General features: G+C 40.6%; 2 protein-coding genes across 3 annotated transcripts; one reads left to right on the top strand and one right to left on the bottom strand.

The window, feature by feature from the left end:
- Positions 1–343: 343 nt before the first annotated feature.
- nucb2a (nucleobindin 2a) lies at positions 344–6,101 on the top strand. Its single transcript, XM_040202104.2, has 13 exons — positions 344–514; positions 912–1,052; positions 1,661–1,768; positions 1,846–1,978; positions 2,074–2,177; positions 2,779–2,964; positions 3,214–3,304; positions 3,403–3,461; positions 3,547–3,639; positions 3,748–3,837; positions 3,948–4,118; positions 4,286–4,346; positions 4,437–6,101. The coding sequence occupies exons 1-13, from the start codon at positions 491–493 to the stop codon at positions 4,655–4,657; spliced, it is 1,482 nt and encodes a 493-aa protein (XP_040058038.2). The 5' UTR covers positions 344–490; the 3' UTR covers positions 4,658–6,101.
- A 441-nt stretch (positions 6,102–6,542) lies between these two features.
- caprin1a (cell cycle associated protein 1a) lies at positions 6,543–16,057 on the bottom strand. 2 transcript variants are annotated; one of them, XM_078085181.1, is made up of 17 exons: positions 15,778–16,057; positions 14,287–14,421; positions 13,406–13,468; positions 12,586–12,672; positions 11,157–11,398; positions 10,872–10,954; positions 10,112–10,276; positions 9,968–10,020; positions 9,582–9,665; positions 9,321–9,482; positions 8,815–8,905; positions 8,606–8,667; positions 8,226–8,357; positions 7,950–8,109; positions 7,407–7,592; positions 7,216–7,322; positions 6,543–7,111 (listed from the first exon to the last, which is right to left on the bottom strand). In XM_078085181.1, the coding sequence occupies exons 2-17, from the start codon at positions 14,419–14,421 to the stop codon at positions 7,025–7,027; spliced, it is 1,899 nt and encodes a 632-aa protein (XP_077941307.1). In that variant the 5' UTR covers positions 15,778–16,057; the 3' UTR covers positions 6,543–7,024. The 2 variants fall into 2 exon arrangements, with proteins under 2 accessions (XP_077941307.1, XP_077941308.1); XM_078085182.1 differs by lacking the exon at positions 8,226–8,357 and having other exon boundaries at positions 15,778–15,965.
- Between the last annotated feature and the right edge of the window lie 1,225 nt (positions 16,058–17,282).

Below are 17,282 nucleotides of genomic sequence, written 5' to 3'. Positions count from 1 at the left end.
TTGCGATTATTAAAAGCTGTGATGTAATTTAAGACAAAAGGCACAAACATTCTGAAACGGACCCACTCAGATCCGAAGTTAAGGCACAGAAAAGTAAACAAACCCAATGAATGAGAATCATAACACACGATTCCAGCGGTCAACGATGATATTAACAGAGAGGGGTAGTGCTGAAACCTGTGTATTAACCACAGATAAAGAAAAAATACCACAACGAAAGACTGGTCATGAAAAAGACACAATTCATCATGCAGCATCACTGGCTGCATCTTTCACTTTGACCCGAAGTAACCGCCCACCTGCTATTCCGTCATACGCCGGTTCTCGCCACGTACGATGCAGTGCAGCCTAACTTGTTTGACGGACAGCTGCGCTGACCACTGCGGTTACTGCTGCCACGCGCGCAGACAACCTAACACTGCCTAGCGCGCTCGGTAACTACCAACGGATCTCCCGGCTGAGAGGAAGCAACGAGAGGAAACCAGAGTAGATGATGACCGGGATCCATAATAAAGTGAGTATACCGGTAGCGTGTATTCACGGTGCTATTTCAGTGACGCTTTTAACAAGACGTAAAGTCCCGTGAACAGCGGCCGCGCTGCTTTGACCGAGGAGCATACACGAATAACGTTAACTTCGGTGCCTGAGACTCATTAGCCGAATCTGTCAGTGGTAGCTAGTGCTAAAGCTAACACCAACAGCCTCCTATGGTTGTTAGCAACAAGCCAATAACGTGCAACATGAGCAGGCTACAGCAGCGGTTTGGATACGGGTCGATGGGGAAGCTGGCTATAACAACGACCCGTGTGTACCCCGGGGACACATTTCGCGTGTATCCTCACACACAGCATGATCTTAAACAGTAGTGTCACGTCACTTCTTGCCTTATTGTCCATTTTTCCAACCCCCAGATGTGTTGGAGCCGGGCCCTTCACGCTGGCTGGCTGCTGCTGCTGGTCCAGTTCCTTTGCCTCGAGGCGGTGCCCATAAGCATGGATAAGACTAAAGTCCTCGAGCCAGCGAAGAAAACAGAAGAGGCTCCAGCTAGTGTGGTAAGAAGATACAAGACGTAAAGTTATACGTTACACGTCATAATTCCAATTATTTAGTGTTTTGGAATCAGGAAATCAGGAGGAATCAGGAAACATTTATTTGCCAAAATATGTCAAACATACAAGGAATTTGTCTTGGCGGTTAGTGCGCGACAGTAGACAGACAAGACAACAGTGCACAAGTAATAAAATAATAAATAATTTTGACCATCGTTGGTAAAACGTCGGGTTATAAAACCTAGATATTGCCAATGTTAAATATGACATACTAACTCAACAGAGCGGTCTTACGGTGGGAACGAATACATGAGTTTTATAGGTTAATTCGATTTTTTTTACAGCAAAATAGCTGCAGCATATGGTAATTTACAAAAAGCAGTAGTACAGGTTATAGAGATGAATTGCAGCTGGTTTCTATACATCAAACATCTGGCAGAGGATCTGTTTGTTAGGCAGCAGACATGTATCCTTCAGTACAACAGACCTCTCAAAGACGTGTTGATGAAAAAACATAATTAACAAAACTAAAGTGACCACTGTAGGATTACTTAAATGTAATAAACTACAGATTACACACCAAGTAACATTTGATTTCCTCCATTTTACAGGACACTGGACTCCACTACGACCGTTACCTCAGAGAAGTCATCGATTTTCTAGAGAAAGATCAGCATTTCAGAGAAAAGCTCCACAATACAGACATGGAAGACATCAAGGTACCCTACGGGACGTTTATTACATGTACCATTATAACCCCCATGTGTTGAAACCCACTCCTTCATGTGTAATTCAGCTGGGTAAGCTGGCCAAAGAACTGGACTTTGTCAGCCACCACGTCAGAACAAAGTTGGATGAGTTGAAGAGGCAGGAGGTAAACAGACTCCGTACTTTGATTAAGGCCAAGCAAGACCTTGAAGGAGGGAATGGTATGTTGTGCAAATGGTTGTTTTCATTTTGAAGTAAGATTCTACAAATGAAATAATTAATACTTAAATAACCTCATTGATTGCTTCCTGAATAGATATAGCAGTTGACCACCAGGCTCTGCTGAAGCAGTTCGAGTACCTGAACCACATGAACCCGCATACATTTGAAGTGGATGACCTGGACCGGCTCATTAAATCGGTAGGTGCCACATTTTATTGAGGACACGATCACCCAGTTTCACTTATTTGAACTGCCGCTTACCTTATTAAGGGAAGAAATTGGGCAGATGGATTGTACACTTTACAAAAATGTCTAGGCACGGTAGAGAAATGGTAAAACGGGGCAGCACACAACTACTATATTCAAGTCACTGGTAACAGCCGAATAATGGCGATGTCTTACGGGGATTGTACACAGCTTAACATTCTCAACATCCAGAAAATAGAGGCAGGCAGTTATAGAAGTATAGAACGGTGTCAGCAGCAGTGTCATTTAAAACTGATCTAACCCTCTGCAACTTCTTTTCATGAATAATAAACTTGTTGTTAACCCCAATTGAATCAAAAGACAAATCAATGGAGCTTTAGAGTGGTAAATGTATTAAGAATGCTCTATAAACAATACTTTCACAGGCAGTTTAAGAAATCAACTGTTCAGTTTCCTGATGGGTTAACATCATGAAAAAATGGAAATGTAAAACTTTTTTCAGAACTTATTATATTATAACGGTATTATATATTAAACTCTATGAATCAAGTAAGATAAATAACCTTTGTCATTTCCACCCATATGTATCAAGGCCACTAAAGATCTGGAAAACTATGACAAAGAGAGACACGAGGAGTTCAAGAAGTATGAAATGACCAAAGAGCATGACAGACAGGAACACCTAAAAACACTGGATGAGGACGAAAGGAAAAAAGAGGAGGAGCACTATGAGGAGATGAAGAAGAAGCATGCGGACCATCCTAAAGTCAACCACCCAGTAAGTTTGATCCGAGTGCGTCAAAACATCTCTCTCTCTCACTCACACACTCACACACAGTTTCAGCCAAAGCATCTTTTTCAATTTTCTTTTTACAGTTTAAGTCCAGCTTGGAGTGCTAACTTTACACGGGGGGTTTGGAATTTGTAGTGCATGTCCATCACTGATGTGTGAGCCGTCAACAGAATTTTGAAATGCAATGATTTTTGTCGGTTGTGTTTGAAATGGGATTTTGCCTCCATGTCGCAGGGTAGCCAAAATCAACTGAAGGAGGTGTGGGAGGAAGGGGACGGCTTGGACCCTGAAGATTTTGACCCAAAGACCTTTTTCAATCTGCATGGTAAGACATGATCTGTACTGGGAGGATGATTTCCATTTAGAGCTACATACTCTGCGTTGTATTATATGGCCTTTGTGCTTTCTTTCTTGATCATGAAGATTCAAATGGAGATGGCTTTTTTGATGAACAGGAATTGGAGGCATTATTCACCAAAGAGGTAAAGCCATGAAGTCAGAAATTGTCAAATGTTTCAGTGAATGATCTTAGCACCCACTGACCGGTCTGTGATTTTTTCGTTTTAGCTGGAAAAAATCTATGACCCAACTAATGAGGAGGATGATATGGTGGAGATGGAGGAAGAGCGGTTACGCATGAGAGAGCATGTTATGAATGAGGTACAGCAAGTTGCAAAAAGTTAGTTTCTTGCATACGTATTTAAATAGATTGCCTTATCCCCTATTTATTGTGTCAATAAATCCTAGCGTATGCTATTTATTTCTTAGGTGGATTCTAACAAAGACAGACTAGTTTCTTTGGAAGAGTTTCTTGTTGCTACAAAGAAAAAGGAGTTCTTGGAACCAGACAGCTGGGAGGTGAGACACAATAAATGCCATTGTGGAATGATAACAGTAATGTAATCTTGAAACCATTTTGTTGAAAGAAGCAGGACTGAAATAAATTGCGTCAACTCTGTACTCATCAGACCCTGGAGCAGAACCAAGCTTACACAGACGAGGAGATGAAGGAATTTGAGGATCATCTTGTGCAGCAGGAACAGGACCTCTACCAGAAAGCTGATGACCTCCAGAAACAGAGAGATGAGCTGGAGAGACAGCAGGAGCAGCTTAATGCGCAAAAAGTAGAGCTGCAACAGGTAAGGACACGCATTTGACTTAAAACAGAAAAAAGTATTACCTTTGTAGAGGTTTCACCTGAACAAGACGTAGCATTTGTAGGTGGATTCTCAATGTGACGACGATTCCCCTGATTTCTCTCAGTACTCTCCAAATAGAAGATAACCATGAATTAAACTCATTACAGGCCGTTGAGCATATGGAAAAGCTGAAATCCCAGAAAGTAGAACCCCCTCCAGAGATTCACGGTGAGTTTCCATCACGTCCTTTTACATAGATTTTAGAACTTGCCGTTTGACCTCTGGGAATGTAAAACCTCTTATTTGTTACAATTGAAGGAAATGCCGTCCCAGAGATGCACGAGGTGGACAACCAGTTGCATCATGAACAAGGGGCCCACCAAGTGCAGGAGCAAGAACCTGAACCCCAAGTTCAACAACATACACCTCAGGAACACCATGAACATCAAGACCCGGCCCAGCAAGGTCTCCCCCAGACACACCAGGATCTGCCACCAGGCCACCAGGATGCTGCACATGACCAGCCTAACCTGCCATAACTGTGCGGTCAGAACTTGAACCTCCACAACCAGACTGCAGCAGCCACTCCAGCGGGCGGAGTGGCTCCGCATTAGGCCTCGTAAAACCAGCAAGACTTTGGAGGTCACTCAAAGATTAGTAAGAACGGCACAAAAGAAATCCCCCCTGAATGATACCAGTTTGATAATAGCTGTAAGGCTTTGGATTACATAACGGAATTGAGATAAAATTAGTCAAATTAACAACCAAGGATGTGCATCTTTTTGCTTTACTTGTTTTTTGCTGTTGAAAGTACAGTAACAAACAATGACAACAATGCTACTGATTCCACAAGTTAGATATGTACAGTGCAGCTGTTAAATACGATAAGGTGTAAAAAGTTATTTAAATTAGTGACTGATGGCAAACAGTGTTTCACTCGGCTCAGAGATTTTAGAAAATGAGTGCAATAGACATTTAAAAAAAAAAACCAACACATCTATTATAGCATTCAAGAACCCATAAGTGAACCCCGACTGCTCAGAGATCTACCAGCATGTTTGATTCGCTCTTCTTGTGGAATCTGGTTGCTGTTACCTGTTAACTGTTTGCCTACCATGTTATGTGTATAGTCCAATTTTCTCTCAACCGCAGAAAATAAGTCTTCTTCCTAAAATGACATCTGGTACAGTCATACAGAAACGGATTATTTTCTGGCCACAACACAGCTGAACTCAGCTGACTTTGAGGTCAAAATACATAAAGGTGCTAGGTTCTTTAAATAAAGATGGGTGTGGAACCACTCTCCACGTTTCTCCTACTCCATTACGCCACGGTTTTGCTTTATAGTAGCATTTAAGATCTGGTTTGTGTTTATAGATGAGTGGATAGTGATTTCCAATTCAATTTTAAACGCTGAATTTTTAAAGTGCTGGATTTGGTGAACTAGTTCATTTCTAAAGATATGAGAAAAAGTGCAACGCACTGATTAGGTGAGTGTGGGAGATTGGCATCGAATATATTACCACTTCTTTTTTTATTGTCCAATAAGGTCAATAGTCCAAAACTCATTTGACATACGTGGCGCGGCATATTTTCCTCACAAAGGACCAGTTTGGTGTAATTGCTCTGCTATCCAAGTGTTTTTCATGTAATGTTGGGGTTTCTTCTAACTGGCACAATGTTGCCATAGCGATCACGTTTACCTATTGGCCACTTTTTACTGAAGAAAGCTTCATTTGCATCCAATGAAATAAGTGGTTACTTTCTTTAAAATCCAGATATGGAAAACACGTTTTATCTTGTTTTCTGTGTAAGTTGTTTACTGTGCCCAAAGTGTTCCTTATGGGTGATCCAATACTGTGTCATCATTTGCACCAAATACAGATTGTGTTATCTGACCGCTTGCTGCTGGATAAAATAAGTCATTTTGGCAATACCGTATACCACCCCTGTTCAAGATAATAAAACATGTATCACCGTTCAGTCTGTGGAATAATTGTATCACTTAAGAAACAAGATCACTATTTTACTCTAACTGTAAAACAGTAAAGTATGAATAATCCAAATTACATGAAAAATATAAAGCAATATTTGTTGAAGTAGAAATCCATCGTATAATTTGATTCAAAGCAGTTAGTTTCTATATTACGTACAAGCTTCACATGGCTGTTGTATCGCAAAGCCACATCTTTGACTGAACACAACGTTGTTATTTCATCTACAAACAATGAAGGCCATCAGAGTGATGAGAAATACTATTATTACTCACAGGGACTTCAGTTTAAAGGTCTACACCGACCGATGCTCCAATCATCACGAGGCAGAAGGAGGGACAAGCAGGACGCGTCGCCCCAATGCACCGAATCCACCAGTTAAGAGCATGCAGAACTTATGAGCTGGAAGGTAGTATCATTAAACAGAAGGTAATAGAACACAACTTTATTGAAACAGTCTTAACCAATAACATTGGCGTACAAAGAGGCGACAGAGGGGTGAAAAAAAAGCCATTATGAAAATTGCAAGATTAAAAAAAAAAGGGTTTGACAGCACAGGGCAAAAGGAAATTATGGTCATGGAATCAGATCGACAGTGACAGGGTATTTTTTGCATTTATTTTGTACAAAAAATAAATTAATGAAATCTTTCAAGTTTACAGGAATATCTATGTTGTTTTATATAACACTCATTTGCTGATAATCCTACATGTGAAGGAGTTCAGCCTTTTGTGTTAGAACGTTAAGAGGATCTAGACAGACCAAAGCAGGCTGACTGATACGTGGGCCAATCGTTGAAAGAAGAAAAAGAAAAAGAAGTTTACCAATGAGAAACAAAACATTGTTTTAAAAGTGAGCTGGGGAAAACATTCAAAAATCCTGAATGTTAAACGTGGCGCAACTTGACTGTCTTTAGGACCTCATTGCTTGAGCATTTCCTCTTGACAAACTTCGAGGTCCTTGGGCAGGGCCCCGCTTGTAGTTTTGCTGATATCCCTCCTTAAAGAAACAACGGGGAGATTCAATAAACTCAGAAATATAACAATACACCGAACAATATTATACAAAACATTTATTATTATTATTACGAAAGGACTCCTTACCCGTTGGTAGGTGTTATTGGAATAGTCGCGAGAGGTGTTAAATTGGGTTTGACCATAACCACTGCTGGGGGCATTTGAGAAAGGAGGGCGATAACCTTCATAACCCCCTGAAGGAACAATATATATTAGAATTAACAGATGTGTGTGTGATTTCATCAGAAAATAGTGAGTTCATAGTTTGATGATTGTACCTCTAAATCCATTGGAGCCCCGATATCCGTTCATCATGCCCCGGCCGCTCCTGGCTGCTCCCCTGGGCACAGCCCTGCTGTTGTAGAATGACTGGCCTGACTGTGCGAGCGCTGCGGCTGGGGGAGACTCTTCATGGCTTCCTGCTGAGGGCATGACGTGGTCTGGGGGCTGGAACCCTCCAACAACTGGCCAGAAAACATTACATAAGTTTATTGAGGCGCTATTGGTGGTTGGTGATGCAGGTTTCTGCAAGCTGAAAAGCCTTTTTTGGTTCATGGCGGATTTCACCTTCAACATTGTAATCAAAGGGAGATCTTGTCCCACAGTACAGGGCACCCTGAAATCCTAACATTATCTTAGACCGTGTGCACCAAACATCTTGCATTTATTTATCCAACATATCAGATGTGTCCAACAAGTGTTTCTACACAATCAGTCTGCGTAAATAATTATTTTTAGTGATGCCAAACAATGTTTACAGCCTTTCTATTGCGTGTGTGTCAACTTCTTGGTCTTAAAAGCAGTCAAAGCTTTACCCTCACCTGACTGTAATGTCTCCTGCGGGATGTCCGGCTGGTCTACAGTACTCTCTGACTGGCTGCTGAAGCCCTGCCCATAGCCCCCAGGGAACTGGCCAGGCTGCTTCAGAGGGTCTGCTTGCCCATCAGTGGCCGGTGGTACAGGTGCATTCAGATTGAATACCTGAAGAGGAAAATATACGTTATTTGTATCAGAATTATAATTCCAATAGAACATCAGTGTCCAAACACGTTCACTGTTACATTAAATACAAAAAAGGGACCAGATAAAAAGCGTACCGCTTGCACTGACTGGAAGGGTGCAGCGTTGACATTGATGCCTCCAGTATGGGTAGATTTGGAGACAGGTGGAAAAGCAGAGGACAGGGGACATTGGGTGGGGGACGGCTCAGACGAGAGAGACATTGAGACCTGGGGAGGGGGCAAGCGGGAATTCACAAGGCAAGGAAACAAGGATTGAGGAGAGGTGAGTGGGAGAGAAGGAATTTCTGATTTTCTAACTTTAAGACTCTTTCTATATTGTTTTCATATTCAAAAGATTTCAATAAATCCCAGTGAAACACAGCAAATAAAATCCCCCCCATAATAAAGAAATAACCCGTACTCCCACTCAGGCAAAACAAAGCAACCACTTCCTGTTGTGCTTCCACTCCACTTACTGGTGAGGATTCTGGTGGTCCGGACACTGCACATGTTGGAAGAAGTCTGGTCTCCGGGTGGGCTGTTTGGGAGGGAAAAAAAACATAAAAACAAATTACACCCACTGGTATATAGCGCTTCTAGGATAATAACTACACATCACTGTGACATGTACCTAATCAATAGAACAGGTAGGATAATCTTTTGGGATCAATTCGGTGGCACTCACTTGAAGGGCCGCACATCTGCACAGGCTTCATCGGCTGGGCGGACACAATGGCCGGGTCCAGAGCCTGGCCGTCAAACTCCAACATAGAGTCCTAGAAAAACATACGACAGTAAACATATTTTTGCCACAGCAGCATGAATTTGCCCCACTTAAGGCATTGAGTGGGTGAGAAAATGAAGCCAGATGAGTCAGTATCATCTCTTTTTCTTCATTTTCCTGCAATATATTTTTAATTTATTGGAATTAGTTTCACTGTATCCTATTTTTAACACGGCCCCATTAAAGGCCTAATTTTATTTTTTCTTGTTCTTGATTTTTCCGTTTGTTTGTTTGAGACTTAATGTTTCTGCTGAAACTGGGTGCACACTTTCTGTAACTCACTGCCTGACAGGGACTTCTACGTGAAGGGAGACCCATATTTTACTGGATCAATCAGATTTGGCAGTGAATGATTGACCTTTTCAGCGTCCATCTCTAAGCAGTAGCCATCTGTTGGAGCTTTTTACCTGCATGAAGTTGTACGTCCCTTGCAACTGAGCCATGAGGTCTTGCACAACTTGCTTCCTGACAACTGGGTCGGCTTCAGGTGGGGGAATGCCATGGTTCACAGTAACGGTTGGCTCTGTAGCCAGCTGGGCTGGTGGCTGAAGCTGGTGGGAGCTCGCCATCTATTCAACACGTCACAGGCACATTAAAGCGCGTGCAAATACATGGTGTGGAGAAACGTGCATGGTGGCATTAAGACTTGTGAGGCAGTGTAGTTTTACCTGAGCCTCCACTGTCCACTCCTCCACTTGGTCTTTGTCTGCACTACTGTACATAGTTTCTGGAATGAATTGTCTGTTTACAAACTACAACAAAAGAAAGTACGTAAGACAGTGTAATACAGAAAACAAACAACTTCAAGACTGTGCTCAATAAAAATATTGGTAGATTAACACGTGTTAAGATTTGTTGAAAAATCGATCAGTAGATTTAAACAGATTGAGAATCATACAAAAGAAACAGAAAAAATAGCAACGAATAAACTACAGCATTCATAAATGACAAATGAAAACATCCAATTAGTAGAGTATAGCAAACCCCCCATCGACTAACAAATAAAAAGTTTAGATTTGTGGAATTATCTTTGCAATATTCATAGAAATCTCACCTCTGTGGTTTCCACTTTAATTGGCTCGGTGTATTTTTCGGTAGTTGTTTCTTCTGAAGAGAAAAGGAAAATGTGAAGTCAGTTTCCTTAAATTTGTTTAAAATAATGTGACACACTCGCATCTGCTAAAGTGTTGTTAGTTACCAGGTTCTGATGGCTGCTTCCCAGACGAAGATTCCGCCGCCACAGTCTGCTCCTCTTGTTCCGGTTGCTCCTCTTCCTCCGCACACGTCCCATTCTGATGAGTCGGTGCTCGGTCAAAGTAACCACTGAGCAGCACTTTGTCCAGAGCGTTCTTTAGGGACTTGTCTGAAACAAAGACAGCGGGACAAGTTAAGTTAAAAACAAAAAACGCAAGACACTTTATTTTTGCCTTTTCAAAACAGAAACACATAAAAATCTACTCACACAAAAAAATTAAATAAAAACAAAGGACACTAAAATAACAATACAAAAAAAGAGGTCTAGATGTCTCTGTCCTCTCAATAACGAGATAAGAACATTTCTCAGGATTTATCTTGTACTGTTGTTGATGAATTCAATATCTTCCATTTCGCCCACTTTTCATGACACTGCTCCTCTTAGGTTAACAGCTCAATATCGCTCATTTCAGTCACACTTTTAAACCATGCTTCTTGTGTTGGTGGTTCTATCCTGTGCCATCTCTTTATAATTGCCGTTTTACTAGCTGCTAACAGAATTTTTAACAGATATCAGTCTTCCCTTAGCAAAACATCTGTCATATTACCACAGTAAAGGAACATGCACAATTTAGGTTTATGTCATAGCTAAGACTAGTAGACTAATAGTTGAATGGCCAATTCCCAAGAACACTACAATTTCCAGACTGACTGTTGAACAGGTGAAAAACCGCGAGAAAGGTCAAAGGGCGGTGAACACTTACATGTGGTCCCTGCCACGGCCTTATCTCGGCCCTCGAGTAGTTCCAACAAGTGTGCCGAGGCCTCTTCATATTGGCCAGTCAACCTGCAAGTTACACAACAGTAAATATACAATGAAGTTAAATGCTATTAGACCTGTTTGAAGATTCTGGTTACAACGGGAGAATAGTTCCTGTGAGCTGTTACACAACAGGTGCTATTCACCCATTGTTTAGACAACATATTTAAGCATTGATAATTATAACTGTACACAACTTATGCACACTCAAATAAGCACCACCTCATACCTGATGTCGTAGTTCCTATCAGGTCCCACCAGTTTGTACAACTCATCAAGGGACGTGAGGTCAGCGTCAGTGAGCAAAGGGGAACCAGTGGCGTCGGGCCGTTTAAGGTCCTGCCGTACATTGTCGTCTCCCAACTGGTCCAGTAAAAACTGGAGCTCCAAAACCGCCTTCAACCTCCGCTGATCCATCTCCTCCCGCTGCAGCTGCTCCCGTCTAGCCATCTTCTTCACTGCCTTTTGAATCTTAACGAAGTCAGATAAAACGACTTAATAATAATCTCGCAATCCATCTTTGCGCATGTACACAGCCTTTTTTATTAATGCCTATCACTCTCCTGTTCACTCAATGATCTATAATGTGTCAGGCTCCACAGAGGATGTATCTATTCAGGGAATTCTTGTCATGTTGGGTAATTATTATTTGCTACCTTGAGTATTTTCTATGGAAGCCCATTTCCGCCACAAAAAAAAAAAAAGAAGGGTTAGAAAGTCCAAATTATGACCTAAGAAAGTCGAAATTATGAGATAAAAGTTGAAATTATGACTTGGTTGGTGACTACGGTCACACAGAGGTGTCGTTTGTGTTCAACAACGTCTTGCTGACCAGCTATTAAACCAGGAAGTCCGAATCTGTGAATATTAACCAACTTTACCGAAATGTAAACGTTCTACGGACACTTGCACCCACTTACTCCACTCCCACTCTCAAACGGGGAGGACAGGGACGTCAGACTCTTAGCTTAGAGTCTTAATTATCGTCGTTATTTCTGAGTCAAAAATAAATCAAACCACTAGGGAGATAAAATAACTTCCGGGTGGTATTTATTCCGTAGTTATCATGATTAGTAACAATTGAAAAGTCCTGAAGAGAGTTCTCTCTTTATTGAACTAGTGTTGCCAATTTCTTAATGACGAAAGACGCTGCAGAATCAGCGGCGGCTTTGCGCATGCGCGCGTTGATTTCAGTCTGGACGTGACGTGTCACTCCTCTGTGCTCTGACTGCAGCTGGACTGCTGCAAGCCGCCAGGTTTCTGCTTCAGTCACGTCAGACACCACAAAAGTCTCCAATAAAACCAGAGTTTGGAAAGTCAATGTACCAAACAACGAAAGGAGCCTGCACACGCGCATATCTTAAGACATAAAGTCACAAAACCAAATCATAATTTCCATAATTTTTATCTCATAATTTCGACTTTCTTAAACCAAAATTTCGACTTTCTGACCCTTCTTTTTTTTGTGGCGGAAATGGGCTTCCATAATTTTCACATTCGTAAGCAAGATAACAATGTTTTAAGACTATGGCTTGAGAGGGAATAGAGGGTTCCCTGCTCTGTAAGCACTAGATGTTACTCCAGAGGAACATCACACTGATAAAACCTCCATAATGATAGCAGCATGTAGTGATAACAACGTTGACTCAGAACTTTACCTCTTGACCCAATGAAAGGAAGGTCTTCTGCAATTCTCGAGCAAAGTCAAGGTTGTTGGCAATCTCTTGGTACTTGGTCAAGGCATCCTTCAGGTACATCATAGAGAAAAAATAAAAAGATTTGTGAAACATGTTAAAAAAAAAGAAAAAACAACAGGACTGTTTTCTATAACATTTTTTTAAGAATTGTATTGGTTATTATTTGGCATTTATTATTATATTAGGTTAAGAAGATTTCACTGTATGAATTGCAGCAGATTGCAATAAAAATCGTTTTTCTATATAAAAGTATTGCAATTACACTTCCAATTGAAAAATAAAAGAATTAGAGCACTTCAACAATGTATTAGTACTGAAACTTAAATAACCGTTTCAATAAGCGCTTTGTTCGAGTTGCGTCGGTGCGCTCCACTTTCACGCACTGCAGGCGCAGTGGCCATGTTTTTACCGCTCATTCCGAGGCTTCACCAAGAAAAATATGGCACAACAGTAATGGAACCAAGGGTTATAAGTTTCAATACAATTAAAGGAATACTAAATATTATATTATTAAAACCAATAATTCCCTTCTGTTTTATTTATATCAATTTTTCACATCTTACACTTTTTTGTGTTGTGTTTTTTAAGAATTTGAAGTTTTACATGTAATATAATCTATTATTATATTACTAACCCATATGTTTTATAGGTTTTTCCATGTTATTGTTTCAGTATTAGCATCAAGATTCTTGAGGCATGGATTGTATAAATGTCATAACATCGGTACCGCAACATTACATTAAAAAAAAGTTGTAAAGAAACAGTCTTTGACTTATCTTACCAGCTGATCCTGATTAAGTTGTTCTCCATTACGCTTCCTTGTCTGACAGTCATCGAGTTTTGACTGCATGAATATTGGGAAAGACAAAATGTGAAATAGACAGATTAAAGAAAAAAAATCACATCCTTGCATAACATGAATGGATCACTCTTTCTCCCCCCTACGATGGATGTTTGTTTGTCTGTCAATTACTACCGTTACCTTAAACCCTGAAATAAAACTGTTTCGTGCACACCACTACGGTCTCATGCGTCCGTGCATGTGACGTCAGTGGAGGAAGGGTTTTAATTAGATTAATACGATTATGACGAAAATATACGTGATTGGGAAGTTCTGAACATTTCTTTTCCTTTTGCTGATGTTAAATCTGGCCAACTAGTTTTAGATTCTCCATTGACCTTGAAGGCATCACAAAATGAATGGTTTTCTTCAAGGTAACACTTAATTAGAGAAGGTGGTTCGTATCAGTAAATCAAGTGGGGAAAAACTTAAAAAAAAAATATATATATATTATTATATTTTCATAATTTATGTAGCATGGTTATGTAGATTAGAAGGCAATTTCTGACAAAGCGGCTATATTTTGCAAGCATAAAAACTGATGTGCAGTTAGCACTGAAGTTAAAACATGTTAGGAGTCCATTTAGTCAGCCGACTTACATACAGTACCAACTTTCTCAATTTACAGTAGACGTCTTATTCAGTGTTCTCCAAAATTTGAAATAGAGATATTTATGTGATATCCTATATACTCTGGAAAAGAGCCCGATGACATCATCTACAACACATTCACAAAGACAAAACACAAATCTCACATAGTGCTTTGAAATGAACAAAAGCAATTTTGACAAAACATTATTTTTTTTAGTAACAACAAATACCTTTTTCTTTTCCATATTGCGAACCTTCTTGTCAATCACAGCAAGAACCTGCTTTATTGACTCAGAATTACTTCCACTTCCCAAGTCTGGAATGGCAGACTGGACAGCATTGTTGCCAACCATCGCTGAAGGCATCTATTGAAACAAAATGTATTATACGCATTAAATTAGACTATTTATTTATTTATATATATATATATATATTATATATAATCTCACACACACACACACGCCAAGAACTGCTCTATTTTAGGTCAACTATCAGAGGGCATACTAACTAGTTATGCACTGTTGCTCGGAAAGCTGATCTTTAAAAAAATAAAAATGCATTGTTGTACAGATTAATCAATCCTGCAATTATTCAAGGTGCTTCAGCAGGTGGGCCACATTAGGATATCTATACATATAGAACCATAACAATCGTCATTACTTTATGAGCTCTTTGTTATGCGATTACATGGTATCAATATCTCTTATGAATATTTACATTGGAGCTATGTGTGGTTATCTGAGGGCGAAGCTAAAGAAAGCTCAACTAATAACGCTTTCTCAACACCAGAAACTGTTCCAGTTTTTGTAAACATGGCCATTAAATAGCTCTATTGTCTGAATCCACAGCCACCTGCCGATGCGCTGACAATTCACGCGCAATGATCCGACGCCGAGGTTACCCAGAAACCGCTTGAATGTGACCAAACACGTTTTGATTTAGTCAATGGCGAACCTCCGGATACTGACGGCAGCCTCCACACAGAAAACAGGGCCAGGGGGAAGCGCGACCAACGCGAATCAACCCGTCTTTGACTTGGGCAAAGGGGAAGAAAAAACACCCGATAGTGACACAGCATGTAATGTTATATCGAGAAACTGCTAACGTTACTTGGTCAACGCTAGTAGGATGGGGGTATTCATTGAAAGACGCTGAAATACATTGATTTTTTTCCAGAGGAAAGTTAGCACATGTTAAAATGTCGGCCTTCTATTGAAAGTTAAAAACCTGCGCTATCTTGAAGAGACCGGACCAGCCGTTAGCCGCACGCAATCCACGCAAAGTCACGCACTGACAGCTACACTGAAAACTCTCCTTTTGACCTCGTTATTACGCTAATCGCTTGCCGGTGCGATAATAGCGGCGTTTAGCGCGCGGTGACGTTACATCAAATACGTACGATAAGAAAACCCCGGTCCCTTCCTCACGGTCCCATTGTTAGCTCAAAAGCTAGCGTGTCCGTTAACGGGCCGCTAGCTAATGCCCCAAGGAAACCAGACGTCAGTTAAAACTAAATCAATAAAACATGTTAGTCTGGGTTGATGTGGAAGACATGTCGTCGAAATAATGTTCATAACTGCGGAGAACAAAGACCAACTCGGGACGCTATGGCAACTCGTTTTGTGCAGTCGCCTCGACTAAAGATGACAAAAGACGATTTATTTAACAAATAACGTTGCCGGTTAAATAGGAGTTTGTTGGGGATTCCATGAGTCTCATACCTTTATACTCTTTGTCTTCAAAGAGATTTCCTTTGTCGAGTATAACGTTAGCTGTATGAGAGCTGAACGTATTTTTAACTTCGAGTGGTATATTTCCAGAAGGATGCTGCTGAAGCTTACTGACTAGCAGCTGCTGAGCTAACGGCAGGCTAACGGTAGCACCTACGAGGACCCCTGTGCTAACGACTGGATTGCCTGACGGTAAATACACGAGAATAGGAGAAACTATTGTGCTGTCACTTCGTCTACGTCCTCTGCCAGAAATGATTTCAATTTACTAATAGCGTATATAGGTTTTGGTGGGTGGTGTCAACAATCAAAAGCGTTTAAATGTGTGACATTAACATGCTATTAAAAACTTTAATGAATCAAATGAAATCACTGCTGTTGCAATAAAGAGAGTTTAAACGAGTTGAAAAAGAGAGACCCATGGCGTCCAACTCAGGAGAATTTTGACCACAATATGTAACGTTTAATCCCAGAATGAGGGAAATCATATTTTAGAATGAGATAGATTGAGAAATATCAGACGGAAATAAAACTCACACCCGGTGGTAGCGATGTTTGAACACAAGGTGGCGCTGATGTACCACACGCTGAAAGGGGGAAATCGTCCCGTCGACGTGTGGTCATCGTGATGGTGTTTTATAATGTGCAGTAAAGAAATAATTGTGTTTACTCCAAACCTGGGCTGATTTAACCTTACCCCAGTTTTATCTCCACAATGGATGTAGGCTAAAGCATTCAGAACCGTATTTATGTTTTGTATATATTTATTTGCCTCAAATGTTTGAATAAACAACATACACGAGCCTAATTATTATCAAAATATCAGCGTTTCAGAGGTTTTCAATAACCTTTAACACTACATTTTCACACCTTCCTTATGAGTCACGCCGCGGCTGTCTGTCTATACGATGAAGGATATTTCTACAACAAGTGAGGTGGGGTTGAATGGATATCCGCTCTCTCTGATGTGGGGAGCTGAGTAATGGCCATACATCCTCCAGTGCTCCTCTCCTGCAGCACATATGACTGGATTGAATATGTGCAGAGGATTGATTGCTGAAAAACCACAAGAGCCCTACAAACACTTTGGCCCAAACCGCTTGTAGTGCAAGGCAAGCGCAAGAATTCATCTGCAACCTCCATCTCTATTTACACCCACCATTTCTTTACATGTCCACGGCCCTTCATCACAATAGTACAGTTGACTAAGCAGTGTTATTAAAACATAACTTTTTTCCAAGTTACCAGACACTGGTCTTTCCAGACTTTTTTGAAGGTGGGGGTGATTGGGAAGCTTTTTCAACTCATAGCCTCTCTTCAGTTGATGATAACATCAATAATTCATGGCCCATACGTGTTACAGACACATTAAAAGTGTCTCCAGTACTATCATCATCATCATCATCATCAAAGCCGCAGTACTTTATTCATCTTGCGAATTGTGATTCATGCGGTTTGATTTTTATTTTGGTTCAAGGATGAATTTGTTTACGACA

Source organism: Gasterosteus aculeatus, chromosome 12 (assembly GCF_964276395.1).
Source record: "Gasterosteus aculeatus chromosome 12, fGasAcu3.hap1.1, whole genome shotgun sequence".
In the NCBI taxonomy this organism is placed as follows: Eukaryota; Metazoa; Chordata; class Actinopteri; order Perciformes; family Gasterosteidae; genus Gasterosteus; species Gasterosteus aculeatus.
This window is presented reverse-complemented; position numbering and strand designations above follow the sequence as displayed.